The sequence below is a fragment of the Melospiza georgiana genome, chromosome 7 (genome assembly GCF_028018845.1).
Source record: "Melospiza georgiana isolate bMelGeo1 chromosome 7, bMelGeo1.pri, whole genome shotgun sequence".
In the NCBI taxonomy this organism is placed as follows: Eukaryota; Metazoa; Chordata; class Aves; order Passeriformes; family Passerellidae; genus Melospiza; species Melospiza georgiana.
This window is the reverse complement of record NC_080436.1, coordinates 31,480,097-31,505,694: the sequence shown is the minus strand read 5'-3', so window position 1 is coordinate 31,505,694 and position 25,598 is coordinate 31,480,097. Positions and strand designations below refer to the sequence as shown.

The 25,598-nt window shown below is 45.3% G+C and overlaps 1 protein-coding gene across 1 annotated transcript in view; it reads left to right on the top strand.

Moving 5' to 3' along the window:
- Positions 1–25,135, top strand: part of SLC12A8 (solute carrier family 12 member 8) — a 46,279-nt gene extending 21,144 nt beyond the window's left edge. Inside the window, exons 5-13 of the mRNA XM_058028204.1 lie at positions 1,225–1,338; positions 8,099–8,186; positions 9,629–9,716; positions 12,799–12,945; positions 16,293–16,965; positions 17,816–17,913; positions 19,487–19,604; positions 21,819–21,879; positions 24,783–25,135. Coding sequence (XP_057884187.1) covers positions 1,225–1,338; positions 8,099–8,186; positions 9,629–9,716; positions 12,799–12,945; positions 16,293–16,965; positions 17,816–17,913; positions 19,487–19,604; positions 21,819–21,879; positions 24,783–24,948 — 1,553 coding nt within the window. The 3' untranslated portion in view covers positions 24,949–25,135. The remainder of the gene's footprint in view (positions 1–1,224; positions 1,339–8,098; positions 8,187–9,628; positions 9,717–12,798; positions 12,946–16,292; positions 16,966–17,815; positions 17,914–19,486; positions 19,605–21,818; positions 21,880–24,782) is intronic.
- Positions 25,136–25,598: the final 463 nt, after the last annotated feature.

Genomic DNA, 25,598 nt, shown 5'->3' with positions numbered 1-25,598 from the left:
GCTGTGCTGTCATGAGCATCAATTCTGGTTGAAGCCACACAGGTCTGGACTTATAGGAACATACAGCCTACACAAATTCCCCCTCTGTTTCTCCAGAAACTGCACTTTCTGCAGACATCTGTGAGGTCCAGAGGTCAGTGTGTTGCAGTGAGCTTGTTCCCTGTAATTCTCATCTGGGACTTGTTCCTAGCAAAGAGAGCTGGTGCTTTTACAAAGCCTAGCAGCAGGAGACTTCTTCTATCAGTGTGTTTCCATCCATGTTTGGGCAACACAATGAATGCAGATGTAGTAGGAAACTTTTGATTATCTGTAGGGTTTTCTGTGAAAACTTCAAAGCTCTGTGGTTAGTCATATTCCGAGACTTTAAATGGATATGTCTTGTGCTCAGAGGTCTGATTTAATGTTCTGGTTTAATCTATTGTCCAAACATCATTAATGTTGTCTTTGAGGCATGGGACAGCTTTGATGGAGCCTTTTTTTAATTTCTGGCCATCACCCTGTGCGGCCATAAACAACATCCTGCCTGCTAATGAGAAAATTCAAGTTATTGGAGTCACATGTCTTGTGGAAATAGATTGTAGTGGCAGGAGAAAAAAAGGAACTGACTTTGCTCACCTTCCACCCACAGCTGGCATAAGCACTTGGATTACTGACAGGGAGGAGAAGTTTCTACAGATTGAGATACTCCATCAAAAAGCAGTGTTGCCTGTTAAAAATGAAATTATAATAGTCACACACATTAATTCATTAACCTGCTTTTGTGAATTTCTTTTCTGTCCATAAGCATCTGAAACCTTTTCTAATTAATGCTTTGCAGGCCAGCAGTCAGGCTCAACCCTTTCTAACAAATTGAGGTCTGTGGAAGGGTTTGAGCCATCCTTGCTTTGTGCAGTGAGGGAGTAGGATCCTCCATTACATACCCAGCAAGCCAGGTGCATGACATTGGTACCCCACCCATCGCTTTCCCCCCTCCCCTGTCTTCTGTAAAACTTGTTTGGAAAGCAAAACTTGTGTGTGTGACCTTAGAAAGATGGGGCAGGAGTGGCAGCCCTGGTTTCTGCCTTCTCCCCCACCACAGAAGTTGATGTTCATCCTTTCAGGTGGTGCTTGCAGGCAGCCCTGCAGGTGCATGGGTATAGAGGGGGTGGTGCTGGGAGCATCTGGGGGGCTCCTGCAGCCCTGGTGGTTCTTGGGGCTCTCCTCTCACCCTCCATGTCCCCACAGAGCATGGCTTCGTTGGCTACTCCCCAGAGCTGATGTTCAACAACACCCTGCCAGACTACAGCCAGGGGGAGTCCTTCTTCACCGTTTTTGGAGTGTTTTTCCCGGCTGCCACAGGTACAGTTCGGTTTTATCCTCACTCTTTTTTTCTGCACAGGAACATCTCGGAGATGAGCAGGAGCAAGGAGAGCTCCTTGAGCAGGACTGCACTTGGCTGTAGCAGACCCCAGTGGTCCATTCAAATGTTCAGGCTTCCCTCCAGCATCTCAAATTTTTTGCACTCCTGTCTTGTTCACTTGAGTGTGCTCTTCTAAGTGTGCTCTTCTGTCCCTGTGGTTAGAAGCTGCTGGTGAACTCTGGGTTGATGTGATCCTGCAAATTCTTCCCTGCCGAGGACAAGGCTCAGGCCAATGATCTTGGCCAATGCTGTCAGGGCAGAAGGTATCAAGCCTATCTAAAGGAACTGATCGTGATTTATCAAATCAGATGAGCCTTGTGACTATAGCACTGGGAGAGTGGGAAGAGCACGGAAGGACTTTCTCTCCATGCTTACCTTAGCAATGGCTGAGCTGGCTGATGCCATTGCCCATGATGGACCCACCACTCACTGTGTGGTGTCACAGGTTCATCCTTGTATGTCAGCAGAGCTCAAATTAATGAGCTTAATTAGATACCTTCATATCATTCATTCCCCTAAATTACCAGGAAGATGCATGTCCCCCTTCCAGAGCTGACAATCCCCAGTGGGAATGCAGTAGCTATCAGCTGAAGTTACAATACCTTTTGTTGATGCTGGGTGTTTTAAGCTATAAAAAGTACTGATTATAAGCAGTTTCCATAGTGATGAATCCTTGGATTACAGAATGAATTTTCAGAGGTTCAGCTCTAAGCAACTCACAGGAAGTTGCAGAATTGCTGTGGTACAAGGAGACAAATGAAAGAGTTTTGTGAAACAGATAGGAGTGGAGGAATGGTTGGGTAGCAGTCACTTTGTCAGGTGCACGTGGTGCAGGACTTCAAATTTGTCTTTGAGATCCTCTCTCCCACCTTAACAGGCTGGCTATTGCCTCTCTAGACTTCCTCCTGGAACACTCACCTTCCTGACCTATTGGCACCATGGGGATGTCTTCTGCCTTCTTTTTTGTTGTAATTTTTGATTGGCCTAAGTGAGTACCCAAGACAAAAAAAAAAACTTTCTCATGAGCTCTGTCACTGGTGCAGGAAATCAGGTTATTTTCTGGTTCCTTGGTTATAGAAGAAGGAACAGGTACAATAAAACCGTGCAGAAAATTACCATGATTAGCCATATTAAATGATTTTTTGTCACTGCTAATGCTTGGCTGCTAGGAAGAATGCCAAAGCTAATAGATACAATTTGTTTAAAGCCCTGGCAGCCTGTTGCTCTGTTTAGTTAGCAATAGTAATACCAGTAGTAATGTCAAACATCCTCTGAAAATACGGTTTGGGATAATGTGTAATTACTTTGGTTGTTAGCACAGCTTTTTCACGTGCTCTTTTTAATTGCTTGGTTATTTGCGGGATTTAAATTATTCCTTCAGAGTAGCAGTGCCAGTGGTGCCATATAACACCATCATCACTCCTGTCACTGCTGTTTGGAGCACTGTGGAGTTCAGGAGCCTTGTGGAATGCAGGGCTGTGTTTGGTGCTCTGCATGGAAGAGGTTATGGTCTGATTAGAAATTTCTAGGATGGGAGTCAAGACTGCCCTGCTGCCAGTGCTGCTGCTTCAGGGCAGGCAGTGCAATGCAGAGGGTGAGCAAAAGTGGCACTGAGGAATGACAGGGACAGGCTAGCACTGCTCCCAGGGACCTGGTTAAAGCACTGGAAGCAAAATCCTTTGCCTTAAGATACAACAGAAATTTGGGGAGAGTTTCAGCAAAACAATATGCTGTTTAGTTTTGAGGGGTTACATTGAGCCAGTTTGAAGCAGTTCTTTGATCCACAGCAATGTTCTGTTTATCTTTAATTATAAAATGTTGTGTTTACTATTTTTAATTTGTAGCATATGCTAGCTTACAATTTAAGATGCTATTTTGATAACAGAATTTTTAAAAAAGAATATTTTGGAAATTGTGAAACAAATTGTTTGGGCCTTTTGAGATGAAATGTTCCTCTTTGAAGTGAAACTATTTTGATCTCTTCAGGATAGGCTTCTTCCTCTGTCTCTGAGATGGCTATCTGAATTCATCCCAGAGTTTGGTCTCTGGGATGTACTCAAAGTGGCTGTAAGTTGCCCATTTCCACCAGACATGGCAGTGAAACAGAAATGTGAAATGCGGGCTGGTAGCTGTAACAGCAAAAAGGGGCAGCCACGTCAGGAAGGGGGAGCAGGACCTGTGGGGAGACCCTTGCTGGACCAAACAGGCAGGAGGAGCAGCTGGGGATGTGCTTCAACTGATGGGCACAGGATGGTATCCCAGCCTTTTGCAGACCAGTAGCATCATGCTGCCTCCTAGGAGCATCCTCCTCGGGCTGTTTTGATCCAGGTCAGGTTGTTTTCTCTTTTTCTCTGTGTTTTATTGTTATGACTCCAGCAGTGCAAGTGAGGTTACCCCAGTTTTATAGTTGAGCATTGGTAAGCAGAGGCTGGTCTGTTTGCTACCTGTGCTATAGCTGCTTAAACCATTTCAGCTGGATGTTCAGTGCAGCTGGCCTAATTCATCCAAGTTTGTCATTTAATCATAGGGAAGTAGCCAAGAGATCCAAAACAGACATCTAGAGCTGGCTTAAAAGGGAGAGCATGGGCACGAAGACTGGGATTTGCTGGCTTCAGTCAAAAGACTGAAATATAGCTGTGGAAGATGTGAACGTGCCCCTATAGAGGTGCTGTGCATTAACCAGCATGTTTGTAAATAGCTTCTCAGTGCACACATTTTGCTGCTGTGCTGTGATATGTGAACACTTGGATGCCCACCCAGCCAGGGCTTTTCAACAGGGAGGGAGTCTCAGGGCAGCCGGCCCACAGCCAGCTCCCAGCAGCAGCCATGCAGCCGTCAGTGCATTTTAAAATTAAGATAAATGCTGTTTCTGTTCTGCAAAAAATGTTTTTCTGCTAAATCCCCAAGGTTTCCTGTCTAATGAAAGAAGTGTGTTGTCTTGTGATAGAAGAAAGTAAGATGTCATTTGAAGCAGCGTTAGTGGAAAATATCACTGCACAGAAACCAGTTCTGAAATAAACCATATCTGGCACTTGCAAAATGACAGCAAATAGATTTAGAAGTTTTGGGCTAAGTTATCAGATGATGTAAACTGGCACAACTCCATTGAAGTCTATGGGCAAGGTGCCAGCTTACATCAGTGGAGAAGTTGGCCCTTTAAAAAAATTAACTACAGCCTTATCTAAGATTTTCCATTCTTCACCTCCTGGGTGAAGGGAAAAAACCCACCTTTTATATTTTATATTATGTTCACTGAGAAGTGCACTGGGCGTTTGCAGAGTGATCATATCTGCAGCCATAAACCAGGGCTGGTGGGGCTGGTGGCTGTGCCTGACACACAGTGTAGGTGGTCCCCACATCCACCCCCTGGATGATGCCCAGGACCAGATTACACTGGGAATAGCAGCAACGTGCAGACTGTCTCAGCCATAATTTCCTGGCTGGGTTGGCTGTGTTTTCATGCTTCTTTGTCCAGAAGCTTTGTCACTATCTGCTGCTCTCTAAGATAATAGCCAGTGTGGAAAATCCAGCCTGCTATCTCAGTGAAACAGAGAGGTGGATCATTTTCTCCATGGAGAATCTGCAGATAGGATTGCTTGAGTTCAGAAGGGATTGGCCATTTCCCTAGGGATAGGCCTGTGTCTGAAGGAAGGAACATCCCAATTTCTTCCTACCTTGACTGCTAGGAAGGACATGCAGAAGGAATCTGCAGTGAGTGTTGTGGTAGTTCTGTGTCTGCACTGCCTGCCATACATGTTCTTAACTTGAAAGAAAAAAGAGCATTTTCAGAGGAAAGACTGATTTGTTCAGGAAAACTTAACGTAAAGGGTTTAAAAGGCTGCTGGTGGTGAAGAGGTGGCTCTGGCATTGTCCATACATGTGTACTACCAGATTGCCCACACCTTTGCACTGGTCGTGTCAGTCATAATTGCAGCACAGAGGAGACAGCTTTGGCCTGAGTGGCTGAGAATATCTGAGTTGCTTCCCTCTGGGGTGGCCTTGACCTTTGGTTGTGGAACCCATGAATCTCTGGTGACCTCCTGGGAGCCCTGAGAGCAGCCAGTGGTGAGCAGTGGCCTGGGTGTGACCCCTGGTCCCTGCTGGGCAGGAGGTCAAGCACCAGCCTCAGGATCCTCTTTATGTGGGCCCGGGAAGTTATCTCCTGGCTGCTCCTGAACATGTGTGGGTCTGTGGGAGGGAGGCAGCCCAGGCTGTGCACTCATTGCTGTGCTGATGACTCACATCTTCAGCTTTTCTATGCTCAGTCCAGAAAATGCCATTTTGGTGTTTCCCCAGTGCTTTGCTGAGGCAGGAATTTGGATGAGGAAGAGGTGACTCAAGCTGGAAGATTTAAAGGTGGTGCCAGATGTTTTAGAAACTTGGCCAAGAAGCACATGAGATTAACAGCTGTCCTTCTGACAATAGTTTGCTCCCTTTGGAAGAAAAATTCAGAGAATTCTGTTTTCTGCTTTGTCTCTGAATTGCAAAGTAGCATGTCATCAAAGAGTGCTTCATAGAGAATTTATTTAGGATATTTGAGACCGTTTCCATGGACTTCTGCCTTCCTAACTTTTCTTACCTCTAGCTAAGCCTGTTGTGTAACTGTTTGAAAGGAGCAGGGCTTGAACATTGCACAGAATCTTTATCTAGAGAAAACCAGAGCAGCTGACAGGCTTTTAGCTGTGCTGTTCAGAAGCATATCCACAAAATAGTCTTCCAGGAGAAAATTAAGAACTTGATTTGTAATGCTTTCAGTATGGTGTCAAGGATTCAGACCTGGTCTGAATTTGGAGGAAAAGTTCTTCCAGGAGCTGAGGAATGCCAGGATTCTGTGGGGACCAGGGAATGGTTGTCAGGGCTCTGGCTCCATGGTGGAGATGACAGGAAAAGATGGCTGGTCAGTGGACTGATCAAGGGGGGGAAAAAAGAGATGATCAAGGAGGAAAAAGCATTAATAATAAATAAATAAATAAATAAATAAATCCCTGGATGTGTTTGGCAGCAGGAGAGTGCCTTGTGCTCGTTTGTATGCTGTCCTCATGGCCGAGCAGTGAGGAGGGGAGGTGTTACAATTCCCTTTGGGCAGATGTGGAGATGGTGCTGTGGAGATGCACAGCAGTTCCTGGGACAGAGCAGAGCAGAGTTTGTGTTCCATGATTAGCAACCCAGCCATTGCTGAGAGCCCACCAAAGGCCAAGGTTGTAGGGAATAGGCAGGCCATCCATCTGGCTGATTGGGGTTTGTCCCCTTCACCCTGAGATTGGTCCCAAGCTCTTGTCTATCCTTTGTCTTGGGAACAAACCCTTCCAAGCAGCAATCAGTGTTTGAGTTGAGAATGCAATGGGCTGTTGCTGATTTGGAGCTGTAGTCACTCAGATGTGCAGCTGCAGAGACTGACTTTGTCATTCTTGTGCCCTCTGAGCACGAGGGTTGGCTGCTGGCCTTGGCAGCCACGGCGGGGTGGCGTGTGGTCAGTCCCTGCTGCAGGGGCTGCTGTGAGTGCCATGGTGCCATGGTGCTGGCATCCTCCTTGCCATGTTCTGTGGTGACCTCACCCTGGCCCCAGGGACCCTGCCAGCAGCACTGCTGGCTGCCTCCTGGCCCACGTGTCCTTATGGAGACATTGGTCTGACACCCCGGGGGGGGACAGTGATGGGCACAAGTTAGCGCCCTAAAGTATTTGGTCCTGCCTACAAATTGTCCAAATTCTCAGCAGGATTCTAAATCAAAGATATTTATTTATATATTTTTATTTACAGCACATTGCTGAAGTCTTCTAAGAAAACTTCTGGCATAATGTAACAAGGGAATATCTGTTTTCTTGTCAAGTCTGGTATGACTTCACCTATGGGCAAAGCCCCTTAACCAATCTGTACCTTGGCTTTCTAGTCTTAATGTAGAGACTCCAATCCTCTGATTCATCCTATTTCCCTCTCCTGCTCTTTAGATGGTAATTTTTTAGGCTAAGGACTGTCCCTGCTTGTATAATACCCTGTACTCTGGCCTAAAATAACAGTTCAGTATTTTATTCTTAGTCCTAGCATGTGTTTTCTACGTGACACTGGGACAATCACTCGCCCTCTCAGTGTTTCTGTTTTCCTATCTGCAAGGCAGAGATAATGCCTCCTTCCAAAGCAGATCCCTTGGCTGGAAGGTGCCACCTACGTGCCGGGAGCCCTGTCATTCCCCCTGCTAATGTGATCATCCTTTAATGTGGACAGCACATTCTGTTTTGCAGCAGTGGCTGTCCCCTGTGAATGCAGGGACCTGTAATGGATCTGGGCTGGGCTTGTACCACTGCTGCATGAAATGCCACTGTTCATCAGGGTACAAATGCCCTGATGAACAGTGGCATTTCTCTTCTCAACAGCTGGGCAGCATTGTCTCCTGTTGGGTTTGTATGAAGATAAGATGGATTTTGTTCACACACTGCTTCCCCCTCAGCATTGTTCAAACCAGACAGAGGCTTCTTTGACATGTTAGTGGTGACTTGCTTCTGTTAAAGACATGAACATTTTTTTACCAAGCAATTGATGGGAGCCAATATTTGTCTGTGTGGCAGTGCAATTAAGTGATGTAGTTACTGTTGTGAAACAATCAATGAACTGATTGATTAAATTATATTACATATTGCAATGTGTATTACATCTACTATAACTTAGATTGACTCTAAATTGCACTTGTGTCTGCAAAATGCAGGTGTGATGGCCGGGTTCAATATGAGTGGAGATCTCCAGAAGCCTTCTTCCAACATCCCTCTGGGGTCTCTGGCTGCTATTGGCACCTCGTAAGTCATTGATTGGGGAACATTTGCTCTGGAGACTGCCCTGAGTGTGACCAATCCATTTCATATTCCCATCAGCCTTTTATTACTCAGACACCTGGAAAATTAAAGTGTGGCTCTCATTCAAATTGTCCTCCATTACCCCCACACACTCTGGGTGGGCTGGAGATGTTTGTTAGTGAGGATGTACTCAGTGCTTCCCCTGCTGGGTGGGATCTGTGCTGGTGCTGGGTGCTTGTGCTGCTGCAGCCCCAGAGTGAATGCAGAGTTCTCCAAGGCTTGGGAGGGGGAACATTTTGTCATTCACGGCTGTTGATTTCAGTGGGGGGTTTATTGCTTTTTTTTCCCCTCCTTGTGCTCTTTTTCTATATAAATAGAAAAGAAGTATCTAAATTTTGTATTTTTATTACTGGGCAAATGAGGCCAAGAGAGGTGAGACCTACCCACCTGCAAGACAGGGCTAACAGGCCCTGCCTCACCAAGTCATGCTCTTCCCAAGGAAATGCTGCTTTCCAGGAGAACTTTCCACTGCTGCTTATTAAAAAAAAAAAAAAAAAAAAAAAGCCCTCAGTAGGTTTTCCTGCCTGCTTTTATCACCATTTAAATTGCCTTTGAAATTATTTCTTTTAATTGTGTACCAATGTTGAGTCAGGAAGGAAGATTCTTCGCAGTTTGGAGGCATTCCTGCTGGAATTGGTGCTTGTTTTAAGAGGGGGGATTCCACAGGACACAGTAGCATCACATGAGTCCATCTATCCAAGGCTGTGGTCATTCCCTTTCTGCTCTCTGGGCTTTACAGACAAAATTATCCCCCAGCCTGAGTATGGAGAGGCCAGAACTCCAGAAGAGGGTCCTGGCAGAGGCTGCAGAGCAGGCTGGCTGTGCTGTTAATGTTGCTGCCACATGGAGGGACCTGTTTTACCTGCAGAGCCACAGAATCACAGAACAGTTTGGGTTGGAAGGGACCTTTAAAGGCCATCCAGACCCAACCCCTGCAATGAGCAGGCACTTCTTCACCCAGATCAGATTGCTCCATCAAGGCCCATCCTGACCTTGAATGTTTCCAAAGTTGAGGTAACCACCACCTCTTGGCGCAGCCTATTCCCATATTTTACCACCCTTACTGTAGAAAATTTGTTTTTTACAGCTAGTCTGAACTGACCCTCTTTTAGTTCATACCATTACCCCTGCATTTTACTGCAGGCCCTACGAAAAAGTTTATCCCTAGGACTGGGATATTTCCCCCTGGACACCTAAGGAGTGGGGTAGCTTCCCTCCATGGGTTAGTGTCAAATTTATCCCTGAAGCTAAATTATTCAGGAACCATGCAGAGTGACTAAGACCCAACTTGTGGGCATTTGCCTGTCTCCTGGCTCTCCTAGTGCCAGAATTCTCTATGTTCTTGTCTTGCTGAGAAGAAATTGGTTTATTTTTGTTGTTTGCAGGTGGTTCCTGTACATGGTCTTTGTTTTCTTGCTGGGAGCCATTTGTACCCGGCAGTCGCTCCGCTATGACTTCATGATAGCAGAGAAGGTAACTTGTGGGTTTTGTAAAGGTGCTTTCAGGTTGCCATCTGCCTTACTGAATGCCTGAGCTTTTCAGCAGCCTAAGGAATGTGGGTACACATCCCTGTTGCAAATCCCAGTGTACAATTGGTTTGACTAGCCTTGCATTCACCAGCATATCCCGTAATGCCAAACCTTGGCATTGTCACCCAGCAATAGCTTTAAGAGCTAAAGCATGGTAATGTGGTCTAATGATAAATGCTGTATTTTATTCCATGTATCCTTTCTCATTGGTGAAAGCTTAGACCAAACTGAAATCTCTGAAGAACCCCCCTGCTTATCTTGACTAAGCCAAGCAAAGCTCACATTTCCATATCTAGCAGGCTGTAATTGCAGGGTGAGCAACAGGATTATTAAACTCAAGGCATTCCACAATCCCACACAGAGTATTTACATGAGAGGGGTTGTGGTGTAACACACAATGAGCCTTACCACTGCAGGCCTTTAAGAAGAGAGTGAGAGATTTTGGTGTGTGCCATTGTCTTTCTTTGGATGGGATGTGGAAAGGCTAATTTCTGTTATTAGGTATTGTCCAAAATCAAGGGGTTCACTGTATTTGACACTATTTTTTGTGATTCATTTGAAGTTGAGAAGTTTACATAGTTTGATCTGGTTTTAGTCTAAAATATCAATTTGAAACTCTGGTTATGTTTCTTAAATCTAAACTTCTTCCACACCCCAAAATAAACTCCCAATTATTGGTAGGGCTCTGCCACTACCTGCTGAGGTAAAAAAATCCACCTCTGTTTCAGGGAAAACAAAGAATGAACCTGCCTTCTCTAAGACAACCTCTTTATATGTCAATTACTTAATGGGCAAAAAGTGCAGTATCCAAAAGAATCAGCTTTAAATGAATCTGCTGAAGAGAAAGAGATTGTTAAAGCTGTGTTTTAACTTCAGAACCCTCAGGGGGAAAATGAAAAATCTCCTAGTAATGAATGAGAAGATATTCAATACTGTCAAATACAAAAAATAAACAAGCAAACACCCCCCTTCAAAAAAGTAAATTCAATTTTCTTTCCCCTAATACGGAACAAACAAATGGTGCAATATTCATGTTCCTTCTTTGAGTTACTACAAGATGATTTAGATTTTAATGACTTTGGAGAGAGGAAGGGGGGAGAGATCATTACTCCTCCAAACTCTCCCTTTCTATCACAGGTGAATGAATGCTTGGCTGCTTTTCTCTGTTGCAATATTTGTTTGGCTTTTTAAACACAAAAATGAGATTCAGTAATTTCACTTCTAATGAGCTCCAACTGCCAATTCCTTGCAACGAATTCACACTCTCTGTGTTCAAAACTCTTAGCAAAACCTTTCATCAGCCTCGGTGAAAGGGACTCTTCCCCTCTAACCCTGATTTGAATGTCAAGTAGCACATTTAAATGCAAGCATTTTTGGCAGCTAAAATAATATATGATGTCTGGCACAAGTGTTTGTTTCTTCCGAGTATTTCTCGGAGCAGGGCAGGATTAGAGGAGAGGGAAGGGAGGATTCCCCACTGAGTGTCTGTCTGCTGGGCTGATGAGGGCAGCTATCTGCTCATCTTTGCCTCAGGTTCCTTCTGTCCCACAAGATACAATTCACAGGGCCAAGTGGATTTTCATGGGGAAATGTTGTGGTAGGAAGTTTGAACAGCTCTGGATCATGATGTTAATTTCACTTGCCTTCCCCAACAGCAAGATTTTTATGGCTTTTTACCCAATCTCCTTTTTGCTGCCTGCAGATTTCACAGACAAAAAACCAAAGTCGGATGTAGCTTGCATCATCTTTGGCCATGTAAATTTTTGTAATTCCTCCTGATGAAGCATGTGCCACCTGACTTCAATGGGGGCAGAAGCTGGGAGGACCTGTGTTCATTTAGACCCTCTTTTCCATGGAAGGAGGGCTGGGAGCAAAGGTGGGATGCAGGGGACCTGCATTGGTGACATCCTCAGCCACAGATATTTGTCTGCACCTCCAGCACTTGCTTAGAGGAGTATGGGCATGTTGGATTTGGACCAAAATGTGAGGTTTATCTCTCTGCCTGGCATTTGTGCTGGAGTTACCCCCATGCCATTCCCCTTGCCTGGCTGCTGGCTGTCAGACCTCTGCGGTCTCACAGGACTTGGGGGTGTCTCAGGTGACCCTAGACTTTGTTTTCCTTATTTTTTCTGTCCAGGTCCTGCAGTGCCAGGAACACTCCCATTTCAAAGCTTTCTTGCACAATGTTTATATTGTGGGGGTTTGTGTATTTGGGTGGGGTTTTTCAGATACACTCTCTGTGCTTGCAGCTCTCAACAGTGGGGACCTGCTTAGGGGGACCCCAGTCCTCGCTTCTGTGTGACAGACCAGGAGCTGTCCTTCCTTTCCCTCCACACCTGCAGGAGATGCTCCCAGCTTGAAAGGGTGCTTCAAAAAACAGTTCTAAACCCAGTCTTGTTAGCACTATGACTTTAAATTTTTTCTTTTTAAATGTTTCATGCTGGCCAAAGGAAATTCTTTTCTCATTGAAGACAGGAAAATAAGGTCATTGTATTACATCCTTTGGAGTGTGTTTTTTGAGATGCCATTTACTTAAGGGGCAATTTTGATTTGGTTTTACTGTGGGTTTTCCTTCAGGATTGGTTTTCCCCTCTGAGACACAGGGGTTTGTCTTCCTGTTTTGGATGGTGGGAAGCCTGGGCAGCTTTTCCTGCATGATGTGCTCTGTATATAAGTGATCTTGCCTGAAATAAACTCGCTTCCAGTTACTTAAGGGGAATCTAATAGCTGCTGCTTTGCTGCACTTGCTCCAAGTGACAAAGAATTCCTTGGATATGAGCTTGTAAAATGGTTCTGTCAGTACAGGATGTTCAGTATTAAATTACTTTTATGGGATAATTTTCCTGTATTAATTGCTTGTACTTTATACCGCAAACCAATTAAATTGCTGCTTTCCCAGGGCTTGCTCTGTTCTTTTAACAACATTAGAAAAGATATGTGATCTGTTAAAAAACACGTCTTTAAGACTGCTTGGGTGTCTTTAAGGCATAACATGATGAACTTTGCATTCTCTCTGTTTCTTCCAGGTATCCTTGGTGGGGTTTTTGTTTTTGCTGGGGCTGTACATCTCCTCCCTGGCCTCCTGCATGGGAGGGCTGTACGGAGCACCCCGGATCCTGCAGTGCATTGCCCAGGAGAATGTGATCCCCATGCTGGCCTTCCTTGGACGTGGGGTTAGTCATCCTTTCTGCAGGATCCCTGTCACACCTTCACCTGACCTTAAGAAGCCAAGATTTCTATGTGTCTGTGGAGTGAGAGGGGGATGCATGAAATGCCAGGAGGGGAAAGCTCAGGATCTGGTATCCCGTGCATAGGCAGGAAAGCCAGGAAATGGGTGGTTTTATGACAAAAACCAAGCATCCAACTGTCTGTGGTCCTTTCCCTGCATGCACTGCCTCTGCTCTGAGCCCTCCCATGGGGTTTGGCACTGTGCAGGGCTGGCACCTCGCTCACCCACCTGTGTGCCCTGCCCTGGGGCTCTGTGCCCTGCCCCTGTGCACACACAGCCCTTCCAGGCTGCCATCAGTCCCTCCCTCCTGACCCACTTGTTCAAGATGTGCCCAGCAGGACAGGCACTTATGACATAACTTTGCCTGTGGTGTTTTTTTTTTGCAAACACCTTCTCTGAGCTGGTGCTGATCCCAGCCATGACCGAAGGAAGCGCCTCCCTCTGCTCTGCCCTCCTGCCCAGGGCTGAAGCTTTTGTCCCAGCACGTGGTGAAATAGATGGTAACTGTCTCTTTACCTTTTATCTGTTTTCTTTCTTATTTTCTCTTTCCTGCACATTTTCTTTGGTCTGTTCCTGTGCTCTGTGGTAAGCTCAGAGCTGACCAGCTGTGATGCTCTGGATTCAGTCTGTGTGCAGTGGAGAAGAGGACACTTCTCTGGAAGATAAGGTGCCTTCAGGACACTATTAAATTAAAACAAAGAATAAATTTGAAAGGTTAAGTTAGGGGTCTTCTAAGCTTTAGATATGCATTGAAACAAAGTCTTGCTTGGAATATGACAAGAAGCTTTTTCCTTGCTTCATGAATAATCTTTCTGCACAACTCATTGTACTGATACCAGTCACCAAGGACTCTGTAGTCTCGGGCTATACATGATTTTCCCTTTTTCTGAAAAGGGATAAAATAATTCCATCACTTTCAATAATCTGCAGTACCTAACTGTCTGTACAGTGTGTCTGGAAAAGCCTTATCATGCTTTGCCCCTTAAGAGTGGCTTAAAAATACAGAAAAATATTTTTCAATATTGATATTTATGAATGTTTAAAAATATTTAAATATTTTATGAATATAATAATTTTCTCTCAATTGTTTTGTTTATCTCAAAGAAGCAGTTTTCTAAACTAAAAGTTATAATAATAGCAAAAATAATAGTAATAATTGTAGGGAAATCAAGAACAGTAATGACTGCCAAAACTTGACTGACTGCAAAATTTGATAACTGCAAAAGCTCCTGAAGGCAGTTTTCAGGTGATCTCAGAATAAACTGTTCTCTACTTGGCAATCCTTGTGCAATTCTCAGTGGTTTATCAAAGTTGATTCCCTCTCTGATGGCTTTCTGTCTTTCTGAACTAAATTTTCTGCTCTGACCTCCAAGTAGAGTGCCATGATGGGAAGGGCTCAAAAAGAGGTGAGAAATCAAAGGCAGATCACTTTTCCCCCTTCCATCTCTCCACACCTTGGAAATTGTTTAGATTTGGTTTATGGAGAGTAAATACATTTAATTTGTCCTTACCAATCTGCTCCACATCAGTTCTGCTTTTTCATGGTTGAAGAAGATGGTGTGGTCACCATAACCCCAGCTGATGGGAAGGACACAAATGTTTTCTGTGGAGTTAAATCCAAGCCAGGTGCATCCTGAGATCCTCCCATCTGTTCCCCATCTCAGTACCTCTTTCTGATACTGAAGATGCTTTCTGAAATCTGTGTTCCTTTGGCCCTGAGATGTATTTTTGCTCATTCTGAAAAGATGCAATGGTCCAGAACTTGTCCTTTTCTATTAATAAATAAGAGTGGAGGAAACAGAAATAGTTTCCATTTGAGCAGTATGTTTATTAGAGAAGTAAATGCAGTTAAGTGAAGACCTAAGATGCTTTGTAAGATATCTTATAAGATATTTTTAAGCAAAGTCTTTACACAGCTTGCACAGGCTTGTCAGGTGGCAAAAAGGCAAGATGGTGCCTGGTCCAAGGAAGGGTGTGTTAGACCTGGGATTGAAGCTCATGAGCCAAAGGCTCAGGTATTCCCACTCCTAATGCTCTTTGTTTTGTGCCTTTTTTCCTTCTCCTTTCCCTGCCTTCATCCAGTCCCAAAGGACAGGAGCAGGCAATGTTTCTCCTGCCCTCCTGACACATGCCTGGGGCTGCTGGGGCTGACTGGCACCTCACCTGCCCACCTCAGTGCTGCTTGCCCGGGCTCAGGGGAAGGAGGGCAGCCCCACCTGCTCAGCTCAGGGGAAGGAGGGCAGCCCCACCTGCCCGGGCTCAGGGGAAGGAGGGCAGCCCCACCTGCCCGGGCTCAGGGGAAGGAGGGCAGCCCCACCTGCCCAGGCTCAGTGGAAGGAGGGCAGCCCCACCTGTGCAGGCTCAGGGGAAGGAGGGCAGCCCCACCTGCCCAGGCTCAGGGGAAGGAGGGCAGCCCCACCTGTGCAGCCTCAGTGGAAGGAGGGCAGCCCCACCTGTGCAGGCTCAGTGGAAGGAGGGCAGCCCCACCTGCCCGGGCTCAGGGGAAGGAGGGCAGCCCCACCTGTGCAGGCTCAGTGGAAGGAGGGCAGCCCCACCTGCTCAGCTCAGTGGAAGGAGGGCAGCCCCACCTGTGCAGGCTCAGGGGAAGGAGGGCAGCCCCACCTGCTCAGTGGAAGGAGGGCAGCCCCACCTGTGCAGGCTCAGGGGAAGGAGGGCAGCCCCACCTGCTCGGGCTCAGTGGAAGGAGGGCAGCCCCACCTGCCCAGCTCAGGGGAAGGAGGGCAGCCCCACCTGTGCAGGCTCAGCTCACCGTGGGCTCAGCTTGGCTCCTGTCAGGGCAGGGCCAGGAGCTGCTGATGTGCAGGTGGCCCTGCCTCATGCAGAGCTTTTCCAAGGGCAGCATCTGGGAGCCTTTTGGGTAGGCAGTGATGCAGAGTCCTGTGGAATAATTAGAGATGAACAGTTAACTCTAATTAACAAGTTTTATCGCCAGACTTCCCATAAGCCCCACAAATCTCTCTGAAGGTTTATTGCTGCTTTAATGACATTGTTTTACCATGGAGATATGAGTGAGAGTGGATGAATTTACCAAAGACAAATCCTGAATAAGGCTTAGGGATGAAGTGGGAGCTCCACAGCTTTTGGCTTCCACTCTGTTCTTTAATTTACTAGGCCTGTGAGCCTCTGTTTGCACATGCATGTATTTCATGACTAGGGGGGTACTGCAGACAGCCCAGGTAACCACACACAGCAGCTGAGCAAGTGGGGAATCCTCATGGCAAGGTTCATGGTTATTAATTTAAATGTACTTTTGTTTTATTTATGAACTAGAAAGGCCCTAACAAGACTCCAGTGGCTGCGATTTGCTTAACAAGTCTCATCACCATGGCTTTTGTCTTCATTGGGCAAGTGAATGTTCTTGCTCCCATAGTCACCATCAACTTCATGCTGACATATATTGCTGTGGACTATTCCTATTTCTCAATATCCTTGAGCTACACCATTCAGCAGAAACCTGAGGAGAGCCAGATGGGAGCTGCTAGACCTGCTCACTCCTCCCAGCCTTTAATTGTCAACAAGCCCCCCAGCCGTGCAGCAGATGGGGTAATTCAAAGCAGATCAAATGGCACCTTGCTAGAATTCAAAAAAGACATGGACCAGATTTTTAAACCATTTTTTAGTGAGCCAAGTACTTGCAAAAGAGAAGGAGCTGAGAATTTAACCCAAAAGGGCAAGCTAAAGAAGGCGAGGAAGCCAGCCAAGCAGACATTACAAGACAGCTTTCTCCTGGATCTCCATCAGGATGCTCCCCTGGCTCAGAACAGCTGGGATGAGACCACAGAGCCCCATGGGAGGCAGCAGGACGTGGATGAGCAGGGTGATCAGTGGGATGCAGGTCTGGGCTCATCACCCCCTGCGGATGCCCAGCACATACCCAGGAGGATGGAGCAGAGGGAAGAGCCCTGCAGTGAAGTGATGATGCTCCCTGGCCCAGGGGGAGAAGGTAAGGGCTGCAGGAGATGGACATCTCCCTGTTCAGAGGAAATTGTTTATAACCTTGCTCCTCCCAGTGCTTTCCTGAAGGCAGGCATGAAACGAGCTTTATATGGGGCTGTCATTCAGTGATTCATGGCAATAATATCATTTATTCCAGGTGAGGGTAGAGTTCATTGCAATGCATCACAGGAGAAGTTCCAATGCAATTTCCTACAGAAGATTAATCACAGGAAAGCAGGCAGGACTAAATTTACTGCTGGGTTGTTTACGATATACTCATAATTCTTCACAGGCCTTCTGAATGCTGTACATTAAAAAGGGTTTAGGTGTGCCTTGGGATTTCCTTCATCCTGATGTGGGGTAGGATGGTTGGAGCCCTGTGACTCTAAAACTCAGGCTATCTTAGTGCAGTGGTCCCCACAACACAGGTGGAGTCTGCAACCCAGCATCCATAGGTAAAGATCTGAATTTGTTCTGTTGGTGATGTGGGTATTTGATACAGCACCTGTGTGTGGAGTTTGTCATTCCCAGGGCTGTAGTGTTTCATCAGCATTAGTCAGTTAAGCTTCCTAAACCCCTCTGAGGGAGGAAAGTATTATTTTTCTTATTTCACAAATTGTGAAACTGAGGCAGAGATGTGGCCTTCAAAATGACTTAGCAGCTGAGCTGGAAACTTTTTGGTTTTTTCCTTGCACTTCTTTTCAGTTTTCATTTTGGAGGTTTTCTTTTAACTTTATCATATCCAGCAGTCAGCTAGATTTTTTGTTTTGGTTCCTGGAATTTGGTAATGTAAAGAAGAGAAAAAAAACCCCAAATTATAGCATCTTTCTATTTTTTTTTCTTTTCATTTTCTTTAGAATCATCTATAAAACAACAAAATCAAGAACTGGGAATTCAGCAAATACCAGAAACTTTCTACTCCAGATTTTTCAGTCACTGGATTTCCTTTGCTGGTGTAAGTAATCTTCTTTTATTTTGAGCAGTGTTTTTTGATAGTAGAAAACAGAAGAACATTCATTCCATACTGCAGTGTAAGTATTCCAGTACGTTAAATAATGGTACTTTTGATAGTGTAAATACTCCAGTACCTTAAATAATGGCTTTTGATTCTTGTATTCCAGGTCACCTGAACTAAATACTCACAGTACCATGCATCCAGCAGTTCAAATTCATGGAAAGCCCAATGGCATATTAAATTAAATAACAGCAGGAAAAACCCCAAACAAACAAGCTTCAGCCCAGCTCAAAAGTACAAATGAAAACTCCGGAGTCTTAGGACTTTAAAGATGCATGGATGCATGGGGAAAAAAAATCAGTGTGCCTCTTGTGTGTAGCAGTCTGCTTTTTCTTTCTGTGTAATGGACTGAGACACCATCTTCAAAGCTTCATTAATGGGCCAATTTCTGCAGGCTTGGGGTGGGGTTTCATTAGAGCTGACTTCCTGATACCAGCAGCCCAGCTATGAAATTCCATCTTTTGAGGGAGGAAAGGAGAGCATTCCTACAGCATGTTACTTTAAATAACTTTTAAATAGCTTCTGCCTCAAGTTGCTGAGAAGTTTAGGACACTTAAATTTATCTTGGGAAGATGGATTATTGGGCAGATGACAAGGAAAGGGTCAGATATGCATAATGAATGAGCCATATGGCTTTGCTGCATGGATGAGGATTTCATAGCTGTGCATAAAATGTAACAAACCCACTCAAACCACCCAACAAACCCCTTTAGCTTAATCCTCAGATGGAGTTGGACACCTGCTTTTCAAATTCACCACTGCTGCTGCCAGCAGCCAGCTCCTGGTGAGGGGTGCCACTGGGCTGCAGCACCAGGGGTGGGCAGGGAGTGGTGGCCCCTCTTTGGGATGGCATTTCTAGGAGGTTGTGTGCTGATACCATCTCTGGGCTCATCTCTGTTGTGGTTCCCAAGTGCATGTCCTGGCAGAGCCATCAGCTCTGCCTTTGCAGGGGAATTTGCTTTTGGAGATGATGGATGTGCTCATCAGAGCAAACTTGGTTTCCTGTCAATGATCAGGCTCGGGAAGAGGTTGCAACAGAGAGGATGGGATTGATAATGCAAAATAAAATCACAAGAGCAAAAACTGGTTGTGTTACTCATCCTGACTCCTCTCCCCTCTGCCCTCTCTCTTTGAGCTTCACTTGTGTCAGTTGGGACCATTTTAGCCCTTTCTTTGTGTGCTGCCCCTTGCTGTTCCAGATATCTCCTATGGAGATGCTACCTCTGCCCCTGTTTGTATGCAGCTTGAGCCAAACCTCCTCCAGAGCTGGTGAGCCTCTGGATGCTTCTCTTGGAGAAGCCCAGGCAGAGACCCACACTGCCCCTGGGACTCAGGGTAGCTCACTGGAGCTAACTCCACGCTGCTGAAGGTGACACTGTTACCCTGTGCCCTCCCTCCTTTTAAGAGTGAGACCAAATAAGGCTCTCTGTAACATGGAAACCTGAGCTTTGATTGTCCACATGGTCTTACCTCCCAGACTCTGGGGTAACCCCAAACTGTGTCTTTCCAACAGGCAGTTGTGTCCCTCATCATAATGTTTGTCATTCAGTGGATCTACACCCTGGTCAGCCTGGGAGCAGCAGTTATTCTGTATTTCTACATTGGCCAAGTCAGCCCAGGACTCCCTCTTGGTGAGTTTTTTCTCTGTATTATTAAACCTGCTTAAAAATTCATTAAACTTTTAATTTAACTCAATTAGGAATTGAGACTCTTGTGTTTAATATGTGGGTGACACAGTGAACGATGACAATTTGTTTCATTGCTATTTTAATACATTTTCTCTCTGAGTCTTTAATTTTCTGTTAGATTCTAACTATAACTAGCATTGGTGTGATAGTTTGAACATGGTGCTTGTTGCTTTATTATATGGTGCTTCAAATGGCAAAAACAGATACTAAGATTTGATAGGGGTGGCATTTTGTAAATGTATCCCAGCAACGAGAAAAATCTGCTGTAAATAAGTTTTATTAAACCAAATCAATCTAAACCCACCTGAGAGAAGTTTATGGAAAATGGGAATTATGATGAGTGTCTCATCAAATCTCAGCATTCATAGCTGTGGAACAAGAGAGCCTTTTTATTCCAGAGCTAAACACATTGAATATGTTGGGAACATAATCTGGGAAAACACTTTAAGGCAGAGAGCATTAGAGAGATCTGTGCACATGATCGGCTTAAACAAGTTCAAAATTAAACTGAAGTGAAGCACATTCAGCAAGCAGCTCATGAGAGCCACAGCTCCTTGGCAAGGCCAGTGGGGGGGTTTGCAGTGCTCTGTGTCTCTGAAGGGACATGGTGTGGGCATCCTCACCTGCCCATGAGTGTGTGTATCCATCCATCCATCCATCCATCCATCCATCCATCCATCCATCCATCCATCCATCCACAGGCAGGTATGTGAGGTGCATAGCTGAGTGCATGCCTGGATGTGCAGTTTTTGGTCCAGGATGAGAAAAATCAAGTATGAAATATGGGTTCATATGCAATTTGTGCAGAAATAGCTACCTGGGTTTATTTAGGTGAAAGATGATTAGACAGTAGGTAAGTAGGTACTAGATTTCAGAAATGCACATGATGAGAAATCAAAAACTAATCACTACCTCCCAAACATTGCTAAATTGTTCTTTTTCTACTCTTGAGTGACTTCCTTTCTGTGTATCTGTAGGGGATAGTAGAAAAGAGCTGAGATTGTGGATAGTAGTTGCTAATTGGTATCTTTTGAAATATATATAACTTTTAATCAAGTTCTTTATGGCCCCCATGTATCAAACAAAACAGAAATAATGTTTTCAGGTGTTGGAGTATTTTTTGCCTTTGTGCACTTACTGTATTATATCTCTGTAATCTGCTTTTGAAATATTTATCAAAGATTACTTTAATAAGAATTTCTCTGTCAGTGTTTAGAGGGTTTTGGAAGCTGATCTGAGAAATAGCAGCACGATTAGACATTTTTTCTTGGTTTCTTTTGCATGTGCATTCTCATGCATACAATGAAACAATGCATGGCATTGAAAATGTTAGAAGTGAATGCTCAAGATTCAGCCTGATTTTCACTTGGCTGCGAGGGAATGTTATTTTGTGGTCACAAGGCTCTGATGATCTGTGAGTTTGTTCTTCAAAGGATCAAACAGCCCTTCTGTCTGGAAGGCTGGGAGACACTGGCCTGAGAGAAGCTCTGGATTAGGGGCTATATGAAGATCTTGGGAGGAGAAATTCCCTGTGGTTGACACATCCCTTCTCTCTCTTCCTCCCCAGCAGCCTAAGCCAAATCCCGCAGGCACTCACAGGGCTTGATTCTGTCCCTCACCAAAAACTTCTCCTGCTGCTTTTGCTTCCAGCTCTGGCACTTCCCTGCCCCTGCAGGAAACTAACTCTACTGAGAAATCAGAAAAGAAAGCAGTGTTGGTGTAATAAGCTTAACCAGCTCTCTGTGGGGTCAGACAAGAGGAAATGCGTGGTGAGACCACAGCCACCCTGGCTGAGGTTGGCTGGATGGCACCTTCTGTCTCCCCATCCCTGCAGTGGGAATGGTTTTTGCAGTCCAGGGAATGAAAGGCACTGTGGTGGGTGTCTGTGCTTTGCTCAAGCTTTACTGGGGTTTAACAAGCTGTCAGGCTGGGAATGCATAACTGCTCTCCATAGGAAATTTGGGTTCATACTGGACAGCTGTTTAAAGCCACAGCATGCAGGAAGACTGCAGGAATGTTCTCACTATCACAGAATCTTTGGGTACTGCAGGCTAATAACAAGCATGCTGGTTTGAGATTTTATGCAAAAATGCAGTGGTATAATGCTATTATGAGAGAATTAGCAGCATACTGACTTCTTGTGCCTTTTCTCCATAGGAGCAGCAGCAAATTTCAGTTTCTTTGGCTGGATTAAGTCGGTTTTGATCTCTTCATGCAGGTTGGTACCAGTCACTTGGCAGTGACCAAACCCACTGCTCGTTGTTCCCATGACCCACTAATGAGCACAGAGAGGGCTGGAAGAATTGACTTGCTTATTTCCTTAAGCAGTCTTTCTGCCTCTTTTTTCATACTCAGGGTTATTCTTGCTTAATTGTAAAAAGGCTGTTTGCTTCCCATTAGCCTGGCATATGGTTGGCTGTGTATGTGGGGAGGCAGGAGTTTCCTCTGCTTTGTGTGTGGGAATATCAGCTGATAACTGTATCTTGGGGCCTGAAGCTTTATCTCACCCCAAAGTTCTGTGCTCAAAATCTATGGCTCAGGTTGAACTGGGAAATCTGCAAGGAAATGAGAAATTGCGGACTCCTTCTCTTCCACTCATCATTCACTGAAAGCAAATTTCTCTGGTAGTGATGGAACAGACACACATGGCAGCTGTGTTCAAGTTTCAGAGAGGAATCTGGGGTGGGGGAGCTGCAATAACTTTGGGGCAAATATGATAAACAGGGTCTTTGGTGAAGGAACCATTCAGTATTGAGTTTGCATGGGACTGCAGTAGCATTGTCTTGGGGTTCTGATTACCAGAAGACCTTGAGGGGTTTTTTTTAGTTGGTTATTAACTAGTTTGGTTAAACTTATTTGATGCTATTAATTATTAATTCTATCTCATTGGGTTTCCTGTAGCAGCTTATGAGCACCTTTGCCTCTGAGCAGTGGGCTTTGAGTTTCTCAGTCTGTTGGGTTTCTTTTTTGTTGGGGTGACTGAACACGGCAGTGAGGACTGTGCAACACGAGCTGCCATGCATTATATGGCCCACTTTGCTGCCTCCTTCAAAATAAATGAAAGTCCAGGCAGTTAAACACATTGGTCTGTCTTGCCAGGTCCTGTCTCTGCCCACAGTTCCTATAACATGACCATAAGCTTTTGGTGAACAGAGGTGGTTGGGGAGAGAAGCCAGGGATCTCTCTGAGGTCCCTTGGTAGGCCTCAGACATAACAGCACTTAATTTATACCTTAATTTAAACCATTTAACAAATATTCTTATGGAATTATGATGTCTTTGCATCTTCTCAACAGGTAGAGGGTTGAAATTTGAAGAGTGGGGGAATCAGCACAGGCTCTGTCATCAGCATCTGGTGATGGTCCTCCAAGTATAGCAAACTTGAGAGTTCACTGCTCTGAGAGGTTCCACTCAGAGGGAGGTGCTGGTCTCAGCCCACTGTGGGCCAGGAGAGCTCAAAGGGTCTCACTCTGGACTGTTCCTTACACTGTAGCAAGAGAGTTGGCTGTGGTCATATAATTTTCCATCCTGGCCACAATTTTTGTTGGTAACTTTCTTTGAATGCTCTATAACAAAAAGGCTGTTCCACTTGGGTTGTTACTCATGCAAGAAAAATAAGTTTCCAAGGATATTCACTAAAAACCAGGAGCTGTCAGCATTAGTTCCCTGGAGCAGACAGTGTCTCTGATAAGCTCAGGAGGAGCTGAGCCCAGGTGCTGTTCGTCAAAGCTGAGCCCTAACACGCATTTCTCAGATCACAGTGCAGCCCAAGGGGCAGGGGAGTGGGATGCACCACCACATACGTTTTCTGCATAAGGGATTGTCCCCTATCCCCTTGCACAACATCTGCTGGACTGGTGACATGAGCCCAAGCCAAGGGTGAGGAGTTAAGACAGGAACAGGGTAAGTGGGGCCGTGTGAAATGCTGCCAGAATTACTCATGGCACAGTGAGCCAGACCCTGCTGCTTCCACCCCAGGCAGATTTGTGGCTGGTCATTTTATCTTGGTGCCTCTGTGATGACAGAACAGCATTTTCCTCACAGCTGTCCTTTGGTGCATCTCAGTTGTGCCTCCTGCCCATTGTCAGAAATCCCTGTGGGAGTCTGGTTGAGGTGTGGGACTTCATGGAGAAGCACTGCATGGAAAGGGGAAACTATTCTTGCCTCTTGTGTGGAGAGGTGCTGTTGTCACAGGGGGATTTTATCTTTGAGTTACCAGACCAACAAAGTCCTTGGTTCTTTGGTCAGTGCAATCAATGAGCAAAGGCCCTGCCGAGAAAGGCTGAGGGGAGACCTGGTGAGTGCCCAAGGCAGAAACTGATGCTGGTTTTTCCTCTCAAAGAGTGCAATCCCTGGGTCAGCCAGCCAGCTTTGTCACCTTTTCCTAGTGCCAGGGCTCCTGCTCTTACTGGCACAAAGACACCCTGGGCTCTGCTTGGGAGTTGGGTCATTTTGAAGCCCATCTATGTTGTGCTGCAAAAAACTGCATTGAAGTAATTTAGAGGTTTTTTCTGAGCTCTGTTTTCCTGAAATCCAGTCAAGAATTGGAGAAAAATAATAAACTCCATTCAGCTGCAAAGGAGTTGGAGGCAGCCAAGGGTTCTTGACACATCTAAGGCTCTTAGGTGCTTGATGAGGTCTTAGTCAGTGCTATATTTGTCTTACAGTTTTGATTTAAAAATGCCAATAAGGTTTTCTTAAAATCAGCTTCTGGGATGAAGAGATTGCAGGGAAATCTCCTGTTTTATTTAAAAATTACAAAAAGTATTACAATTCTTTTATTGCTTAGGAGACCATAAAAAGGATATTTTTCATTAGAAATGGTTTGTGCTTCTTCTTCTCTTGCTTGGCATGGAAGGTGTTGACACAGTCAATATCCAAAGAGGAAGCCCATTTGTTATGAAAACGTTTATTTTGCAGTGTATATTTGGGGAAAGGGAGAACATTTCTTTTGTGCCTTCTAAGAAAAATGCTCTCAGGTTAACTCTGGGCCTCCAAGGGACACCGGGAAGGATTTAACCTCTTCTGGAATCACCCTGCCTTGCTGGCACAGCCGAGAGCACAGCTGGCAGTGGATAACAAACAGGGGGTGATGCAGGCACCTCTGCTTCTCTGCTTGCAGGAGAAGGCCAGCTCCCAGGGAGCAGATCGTGGTGACACCATCCTTTGCTACAGTTGGCATGGAGACCAGGCAGCTCACCGAGGAGAACGCAGACTTCGCCTCGCGGGACCGCTACCACCAGTCCTCGCTCATCAGCAGAGAGGAATTTGGGAGCCAGTTCCAGTGAAGGACACACACACACACACAAAAATCAATCCATTACTTCAAAAAGCATTTAGAAGTGCTAATGGCTGCCACGGGTGCCTTTTGAAATACTTGAATGTACGCACAAAGGATGTGAATTGCTATTTATGTATTTGAGGCTTGTTTGTTTATGCAAGCCACAGCATTGCTGGGCTTCAAACCTTACCCAAACTGAGGGGAGAAAATGGAAATGAAAGGGCCAGCCTGGGAAGTGATGAGTTACTGAAGACAGTATAACCCTTTTAAGGAATTCAATTTTAAGCCCTATTGAGTTCTAAAAAAGGTTGCTGCTCTAAAAGCTTACAACACCCCATTTCAGATGTCCTCTGGGTGACTGGGGACACTCTGCCTGGGAGCAGTGACGCTGGCAGCAGGAGCCAGTGCCCCACTCCCAGCTGTGCCACGGATGGATGCGACCTTCCAGGTCAATTCACTTCTCCTCTAGGCATGAATTTCCCTGCTTGTAATACAGTAATTTTCTACCTCAGCATTTCAATTACCAAGGTCTTAGAAAGTATTTTAAGACATTAGACAATAGGCCAGAATCAGTGGCAAGTACAAGAAGATTATGAAGTATATTCACAACTGAAATCGCACATTTAAGTGCAGCAATGCAGGATAATGACCTCTTCT